This window comes from Felis catus, chromosome D3 (genome assembly GCF_018350175.1).
Source record: "Felis catus isolate Fca126 chromosome D3, F.catus_Fca126_mat1.0, whole genome shotgun sequence".
In the NCBI taxonomy this organism is placed as follows: Eukaryota; Metazoa; Chordata; class Mammalia; order Carnivora; family Felidae; genus Felis; species Felis catus.
The window spans coordinates 29134588-29143693 of NC_058379.1; the positions used below are offsets into that span (position 1 = coordinate 29134588).

The 9106-nt window shown below is 46.6% G+C and overlaps 1 protein-coding gene across 1 annotated transcript in view; it reads left to right on the forward strand.

Moving 5' to 3' along the window:
* PI4KA (phosphatidylinositol 4-kinase alpha) overlaps nucleotides 1–9106 on the forward strand; it is a 112122-nt gene that overhangs the window by 37063 nt on the left and 65953 nt on the right. The window contains exons 15-19 of the mRNA XM_006938723.5: nucleotides 106–201; nucleotides 568–751; nucleotides 1204–1307; nucleotides 3355–3523; nucleotides 5732–5782. Coding sequence (XP_006938785.2) covers nucleotides 106–201; nucleotides 568–751; nucleotides 1204–1307; nucleotides 3355–3523; nucleotides 5732–5782 — 604 coding nt within the window. The remainder of the gene's footprint in view (nucleotides 1–105; nucleotides 202–567; nucleotides 752–1203; nucleotides 1308–3354; nucleotides 3524–5731; nucleotides 5783–9106) is intronic.

Genomic DNA, 9106 nt, shown 5'->3' on the forward strand with positions numbered 1-9106 from the left:
GCAGTTCTTTAAACTCTGTAGACCTGACAAAGGGGAAAAAGCAAACACAAAACACTCATCTGTTGTTCTGATACCCAGTGCTGTGTGGGTTTCCTATTGTCCCAGGTGCCTGAAAGCTGGCTTGACTGTGGACCCAGTGATCGTGGAGGCCTTCCTGGCCAGCCTCTCCAACCGGCTCTACATCTCCCAGGAGAGTGACAAGTATGTCCCATCCTTGAGGGGGCAGCCAGGTGTTCCCTGCAGGCCTACCTGGGGAGCCACCCAGTGTCTTGCATGTTTGTGCTCTTTCTTGCAGTCTGGAGTTGTGCATCAGATCTGTCCCAGGATTTAAGTTCAAACCTACCGTAGAGTATCAATCCTGGACCACTGTTTGGGAGCAGAGAAAGATGTCTGTCTTACTGCCCAGTGCCAGGGACTTTATGTTTCTTCTGGTAGTTAACAATTCCAGGCTGCCACTGTCAGATGACTGTGGTAACGTTTGTTCCTGTTAGCTGTAGCTTGTGAAGCTTCTGGGTTTCATTTCCCAGAGGACTGTTCTGAGAATGCCTCTGTTCTTCCCTCCCATAGAGACGCTCACTTGATTCCTGACCACACCATCCGAGCCTTGGGACACATTGCAGTGGCCCTGAGGGACACTCCAAAGGTCATGGAACCGATTCTGCAGATCCTGCAACAGAAATTCTGCCAGCCGCCTTCTCCCCTTGATGTTCTCATCATCGACCAGCTAGGCTGCCTGGTTATCACCGGAAACGTAAGGCAGGACCTGCTGTGAAACCCACTACCCTATGCAAGCTTTGTTACACTCCTTTGACTATCAGGAATGTTAAAATAGATTAAATTTACCCTGTAGAATTAAATGCTCACAACTGTCTTGACATTGAACAGGGAGATTTTTTCCAAGTAAAAGAGAATAGTATCATGGTTCCATAAGAGCTAGGGAAAAGAGAGGTTTCTTTAAACTTATTTCATGCTGATGTTAATAACATGTAATAGGATTTACATTGAAACCATCTCCCTTTTAGCCTTTGAGGTTTGCCTAAAGCCTTAGGAATGGATGCCCTTGATGGTCTTTCAGGGCCTTATTATGGTCCATGCATGATTCCAGAAGCTTTCCCTCTGAATGATGGGGCCTTTTCCATGTATCAAGGAGTGCTTTCATGGAGAAGTCATGACATGGTTTAACTGTCCCTCACTCTCTTCCAGCAATACATTTATCAGGAAGTGTGGAATCTCTTCCAGCAGATTAGTGTGAAGGCCAGCTCTGTCGTGTACTCAGCTACTAAAGATTACAAGGATCATGGCTATAGGTAACTCTCTAGACCTCATTGTCACTTTAGATCATGACAGTTTTTAGCCGTCTTTGAAAGTGTGAAGTTTGGGGATTTATTTTTTGAATAAACTTTTCTTCCTACAAAAGCATTATGTACTTCAAATTAGTGCATTCACAACCAGGAGGGAAAGACCCCATGCGACTGCCATCTGGAGCTGACCATGTCAGTGTCATTACCCCAAACCCTCCGTGACTCCAGACAGGCTCATAGTGTCCACCCAGCTTACCCACTTTTTTATGTAACAGCACATAAGCCATGCCATTAACGTTCTTCCATATGCCTGTCATCTTTAATGGCTGTGTAGTGTTCCATCATATAGCAGCATGGAGATTTTTTTTTTTAATGTCTATTTATTTTTGAAACAGAGAGAGACAGAGCGTGAGTGGGCGAGGGGCAGAGAGGGAGACACAGAGTCTGAAGCAGGCTCCAGGTTCTGAGCTATCAGCACAGAGCCCAATATGGGGCTTGAACTCACAGACTGTGAGATCATGACCTGAGCCAAAGTCAGACGTCCAACCAAGTGAGCCACCCAGGTGCCCCAGCACTGAGATATTTCTAACTAGTCCCTAGCTTGGATGTTATTTTCCAGTTTTTCTGCTGGCAAGTGCTACGTTGAACAATCTAATAGCTGCATATCTGTGAGTGTCTCTGATGCTTTCCTCAGGATAGATTCCCAGGGGTGGGATTTGGAGGGCCAAAGGGAGTAGACATTTTACATCTTCACATGTTTGATATTTGTGTAAAGTCTGGCTGGTTTTTCCAGAAGTCCAAGATATGCTTCCTTGTCTATTCTTGCCATTGTCATTTCTTTGCCTTCTCACTGCCTCCATTGAGAGCCTAGGCTACCAGAACAGCCTAAGGACTAGTTTAGGGAGGCAGTCAGCTCACCTCCCCTTTATCTATCCTGGTCTCTGTGAAGAAACTGACACATGGACCAAAACAACTCTTTCCCTCATTGCTTCCTTGTCCTGAAAGTGACTCCTGTACCTCCTTGGCCTTCACATCTTCTCCTCCGTGTCTTTGCCCCTGCTGTTTTCCTTCTGACCCTTGCCTCTATCTTACTGCTGTGAGCAGTACTTGGCCTTCTCCATGCCCACCAACTCTTCAACTTCTGACTCTAGTTCACCCTTCCATTAAGCCTTTTCTGATACTGCCACTAGAAGTGGTTTGTCCTCTTCCTTACCAGTGAAAGCTTTTATTTTCCCTTACCTCCCAGGATTTCACGTGTCTGTGAAGGGGGTGCTGTTTGCTCAGAGATTTCCAGGGGTCAGACGGTGTGGTGTGCTCAGTATTTCACACAGAGTGTTTCATTCCTCCTAAACCCTGTGAAGAAGGAATTATTTTATTCCTGCTTTACTCAGGGGGAAACTGAGACTCAAAGATGAGCCTCTCACCTGGGGTCACATAGCATGCAAGTGGCAGGCTCTGGCTGCCCCCAGCACCTTCAGAAGCCAGGCCAGCCTTGCTGGTTTGCTGTCTCTGGCTGGGGAGGGCATCATCAGCTTCATGTCCAGGGGTTATGTGGGGCCAGCACTGTCCTGATGTAGGTTGTCCCAGAGCCACTGAGTGCTTCCTAAGTGTCTGATGTAAGCTAATACTGTGGGCTGGAGGTAGCGTGGGGAAGAAGCTGATCATCAAAGGAAAGTTTTATAGATGGTAATAGTGAATTAAGGGTACCTATAATTTGAAAGGAAAGCAGGGTCCAGCCAGGATTTTAGCTATGTAATGGGCTCTCGACACTCAGAAAACAGTATCCTAAGACCTTCACAAGTTCCATAGGTGTGGATTCCTGGAACCTAAACGGTTCCCCAAGGTCCTTAATGCATGTCTGGAGAGGTTAAAGCCATTTCTATAGCAGCTGACTTTCCTTTAGGAGCTGGTGTTCACAGAGAGGTTCATCCCCTCTGGAGGGCTCCTCTGTTCACAGGCACTGAGAGGGGTGTGATGAGGCAGGAGTTAGTCAGTCTCACCCCTGCAGTGTAGGCCCTTGTGTTGTAGCAGCTGTCATTTCTCTCTCCACCAGGCACTGCTCCCTGGCAGTGATCAATGCCCTGGCCAACATTGCAGCCAACATCCAGGACGAGCACCTTGTGGACGAGCTGCTCATGAACCTGCTGGAGCTGTTTGTGCAGCTGGGGCTGGAGGGAAAGCGCGCCAGCGAGCGGGCCAGCGAGAAGGGGCCCGCCCTGAAGGTAGGCAGGAGGAGGACAGTCACCCTGGGGCATCTGGTAAAATGCCAGAACAAAGGGGTTAAGGTTCCTTCTCAGGGATTCTGAGAGGGTGGTTTTTTTGTAGGACCATGTCTGGCTAGTAGCAGCTACCTCCTTCAGCCCAGGGTGGTAAGTGACAGCAACCTAGTGTGGATTCCCCCAGAACCCACTCTTTCTTCTCTCAGTCATCATGAAGTCAGGGGGCTGAGGCTTTCATCAGAACTCAGTGACAACATGAGAAGGGCCCGATCTGACCTAATCTTGGGCTCTCCAGGGAGACAGGTCCACAGGAACAGACAAAACGACAGGTCTTGAGGTCCCAAATAGACAGAATAAGGGGGTTGAAGTGGGTTAAGCCTCCTTTCCCATCATCTCCCCTTTGACATGTCATGTTGGCACCAGTCTCTCTTCCAGACTCCCCACCTTTGTCCTCCTTTGTCTTTTCCTCCCACCTCCCCTCCTCTCCTTTCCCTTCCCCTTCCCCTTCCCCTTCCCCTTCCCCTTCCCCAGACAGTTGCTGTTTGCCTACTGTGTGCCTAGATCAGGGATCAGCTCACCTTTTCTGTAAAGGGCCAGATTATATTTGTTTTAGGCTCTGTGAGCCATATAGTCTCTGCTGCAACTAAGCTCTCTTCTGGTGGCATAAAGCCAATTAAAGAATGGGTGGGTGGCTGTGCTCCTGTGAAACTTTATTTCTAAGAACAGGTGGTGGGTCATACTTGGCCATCGGCCACAGTTTCTTGACCCTTGTTGTGGGTGCTGGGGATATGGAAGTGAGTAGGCAGACAAATTGCCTTCTCCTGCAGACAGCAAAAACAAAGCGGGACAGTGAGGTGAGGGGCATTTTAGATTGGGCTGTGTGAGGTTCTGAGGAGGTGACAGCTAAGTTGGAAACTAAATGAAAAGGAGCCTTCTGTGTGAAAATCTTGGCCAAGGGGGAGTAGCTGGTACAATATGGGGTTCTGAAACCCTTCACTCTAATTTAGCCTTCCTCTTCTGGACTCCTCCGACAGTAATCTGGGTGACTGATTTCTTTTTTTCTTTTTTTACATTTTTTTTTTTAATGTTTATTTTTGAGAGAGAGAGAGAGAGAGATAGCATGAGTAGGGGAGGAGCAGAGAAAGGCTCTGGGCTCTGAGCTGTCAGCATAAACCTGACATGGAGCTTGAACTCACAAACTGTGAGATCATGACCTGAGCTGAAGTCGAACGCTTTACCAACCAAGCCACCCAGGAGCCTCCAGGAACCTACCTTTTAGAGTTATTTATTTTTTTTCTAGTTATTTTTTAAGTAACCCCACATTTTCCATAACTTGGAAAGAATATATGTTTATTATAGAAAAGATGCAGAAACCTATAACTAATAAAGTAAAAAGCACCCATAATCCCTCTACTCATTGCTGACATTTTGAAAGACTTCCTCCTAGATTTTTTAATGTTTATTTATTTTTGTGTGTGAGAGAGAGAGAGAGACAACGTATGAGTGGGGGAGGAGCAGACAGAGAAGGAACTGCAGAATCTGAAGTAGGCTCCAGGCTCTGAGCTGTCAGTGGGGCTCAAACTCACAAACTGTGAAATTATGACCTGAGCTAAAGTTGGACACTTAACTGACAGAGACTGACAGAGCCACCCAGGTGCCCTCCTTCCTAGATTTTTTTATGCAGATATATTTATTTTACATAATTGGGATTATATCATAGCATACTCTGAAATCCTGATTTTGCTGTGGGGACTTTCCAAGGATGAGTAAATATTTTTCAGAAAGTTGTCTTTTTTTTTTCAAGTTTATTTATTTTGAGAGACAGAGAAAGGAATGGGGGAGCGGCAGACAGAGGGGGAGAGAAATGATCCCAAGCAGGGGATGCAGGGCTTGAACTCACGAACCATGAGATCATGATCCGAGCCGAAACCGAGTCAGATGCTCAACTGACTAAGCCACCTGGGTGCCCCAAAAGCGGTCTTTTTAACAGCTGTGTGGTATTTCATTATACACAGGGGCCATGATTTATGTAATCGTTCTGGTTAACATGTTTCCCATTTTTTTGCTATTAAAATGATGTTGGGTGAGCATGTTTATATATCGCTTTGTATGTATCTCATAATTTCTTTGAAATTAACACTATGTTTGTCTTTTTTCTCCTTTAATGAAAGAAATACATGCTTCCGATGACTCGATTCCATTCTTTTCTAGGCTTCTAGCAGTGCGGGGAACTTGGGTGTACTCATTCCTGTAATCGCTGTGGTGAGTGTTCATTAACTGAGTGGTTTTATTTTCATTTTTTATTTTTTATTTTTTTGATATATGAAATTTATTGTCAAATTGGTTTCCATACAACACCCAGTGCTCATCCCAAAAGATGCCCTCTTCAATACCCATCACCTACCCTCCCCTCCCTCCCACCCCCCATCAACTGAGTGGTTTTAAACTTCAGATACCGTGACCATATTTTCAGTGGTGCCTAGTGGTACACCGCAAATTCCTTAGCAGAATGCTGCGTGGAGGCCGCAGTGATTCTGTACATGTGCCACCTCCAGCTGTTCTGGAGGTGTTTCTGCCACCTACAGCTGTTCTGGGACTGTCCTATTGGTAGGTGCCTGCTGTGGCCATACTACCTCACTCCCTTTCTCCGTGCTCTGCCTGAGCCGCCTCGCCAGTTGACCAGGAAACGCACTGTGGTTCCCTCTTGTGTGGCTCCCAAGTCTGAGGTGTGACTCTGGGTTTGTCCTGTGTCTCACAACCTGTTCTGGTGCCTCTGACTGACAGTGGGCAGGCTCTGCTTCCATCCCCTCTCGGTCCCCTCCAGTGAGATGAGTCCTGGGGCCTCTGCACTGTGCCTGGTTCTTGGAGCTGCAGCCCTCAGTGCGCTCCGTGGGGGCATTGTTGACACAGTGGGCTGGTCATACTTTGGGGTACAGTCCCGCCCACTGCCATGGTAGGCAGCTCCCAACATAGGCCCCATCCTCTGCCATAGCACTTCCATGGTGGAGAGGCTATCTCCATTTTGTCCTGTCTTAACCTACAGCCACCTCTTCCCATATGACCTTTGTAGAAGTTGTTTTCCCCTTTCTCCGTTCCCAGCTGCCAGTCCTAAGTCAGGGCCCCAGGTTCTAGTATTTGTTTTCATCTGTGATTCTCTAGCTTCCACTAAATCTACCTTCCAGTTAAGCCCTTGATTCTGCCTTCCAGTTCCTTCCCACTTCACCCCACCCCCAGTAGTTTGACTCTTGAGCACTCACATGCATGTCCCTTCACATGGAACGCCAGAGGGGCTGACCTCCCAAGCTGCCAGGGTGACCCAGGGGCCTAGAGGTCAGGCAGGTGGACAGAGAGGCACCTCTGCTGATCTAAGTTTCTGTACTTATTGCATTCTACATCATCACTCAGAATCTGGGGACCTTAGATGTCTGATTTTAGCTGGCCAAGGTGGGTGAAAAATAACAAACTGACTGGTTTGTTATCATTTACCTTTAAGATGTCACAGGTTGCACATTGTGGTGCATTCTGCTTCTATTCACCTTCCTTCTGCCTGTCCTTTCCTTTCTCCCTCACCCTGTAAGTAGCCAATTCTGGAGCAGGAGCTGACTTGCTTGCATCTGGGTCAGGACAGTCTCCTTTTCCTGAATGTGCCTGAGGGGACAAGGGGGCCTACAAGTTTGCTTGTGTAGCTTCCACCTGTAGCTGCCTCCCTGTAATCATGGCTTTTCACTTCCCTTTGGGAATTTTACCACCTTCATACCTGCGATCAGGTGCTCTCCCACAGGCTTTGAGGATTTGAGAATGGCCAAGACTCTCAGCCACAGTATTTTTCATCACCATCTCCATTGGTTTTTAAAAACATAAACATTTTCTCTTTATACTTGATATTGATTAGTGTACAATTGTGTTTTAGAAGTACCACTGTACATGGATCCTTTGTTTGGATGGAGGGAAAGGTGAGGGGCATAAAGTCCATGGCACTCTTCTGGCCTATTAGAGGCAAGAAGGGCTGGCAGCAGGCTCCACGAGAGAGCAGGTTTTGGCAGCCAGGGAGCATGTTTGGGGTGACACTCAATTCAGTGAATTCTAGTGAGTTTGAACACCAGAATTCTGTGACCCAGGCACATGGGTACAGCATGTGTAGCTGTTATCATTTAGAGTTTAAATAAATGCATAGAAGAAATTCATAGAGGGCACTCTGCACTTCCTGGGAGCAATGACTGATGAGGTTGGTTGGGAATACATAGGGTTTAGGATCACAAGCGTCGGGGTTGGACTCCTGGTACTGTGTGTGTGATCCTGGGTGAGCATCACAGCTTCTCTATGCTTACTCTGCTCACAGAGCTTCTCAAAAAGATGGAGATGAACCTCTGAAGTGCTGGGTCAGTGTAGGCATGACTGTTAGCAGTGATAGGCAAGCACACACTCACTTAAAATACTTTGTTTACTCCACTGCAGTGACCTTTTACATGAATAGAATAAGTATTGTAGTCTTAACAAAAGTTAATGGTTATATTATGGGGGAGGAAACAAATATTTGATTCTATTGCTCAACAAAGAGCACAGAGATCATGGGATCTTGTATTTGCTTTCTGGTTTACCCCTTGGACCCTCTGGGAGAAACTAGTTTCCAAAGCATTTTTTAAAGAATGTTTGCCTTTCTTTCTTTCTTTTTTTCCTTTCTTTCCTTTCTTTTGGAAAAAGGTACTCTGTTTTGCATCTTTTGATGAGTGTCTCCAAGTACTTAGTTCAGTGGAAGAACCAGTGGGTTTGGGGCAGGAAGCCTGGGTGTCTGTCCAAATGCAGCTTATTAGTGACTTATCAGTAACCTTAAGAGTCTGGAGGGAGTCACTGGAGGCCAGGTCATGTGATCTCTGAGGCTCCTTCAGAGCTTAGGTTTGGTGATCTTTGACCTGCAAGTTTGTGAAAAGTATTTCTTTAGAAATATCCTGATTAAATTGCTTCTCTTGGTGTCTATCCAAGGTGTTAATTAAGCACCTTGAAAGGTATCTAATGCTTAGAGTCCTGTGTGCCCCACTGTCATAAACCAGTGATTTGATAAGATATGCTTCCTGCTCAGAAAACATTTGTGCACTTCACTGAGAGTTAGTTTACCTGTGCCACTAGTCATTTTTGTAGCCTTGGGCAGGTTATTTATTCTCTCAGTGCCTGTAAAATTAGGTTTGTGAACTGACAGATTTTAGGTCATGGACTCCTTTGAAAGCCTTGCCCTCTCTTTCCATAGAAAGGCATTTCTTGGGGCGCCTGGGTGGCGCAGTCGGTTAAGCGTCAGACTTCAGCCAGGTCACGATCTCGCGGTCCGTGAGTTCGAGCCCCGCGTCAGGCTCTGGGCTGATGGCTCGGAGCCTGGAGCCTGTTTCCGATTCTGTGTCTCCCTCTCTCTCTGCCCCTCCCCCGTTCATGCTCTGTCTCTCTCTGTCCCAAAAATAAATAAAAACGTTGAAAAAAAAAAAAAAAGAAAGGCATTTCTTCACAAGATTTTGCATTTAATCTCAGGAAGTTGAGTGGGAGAAACCCACCCAAGGACCCCCAGTTAGGAACCCCTGGGCTAGGTACTTTCTCATCAAA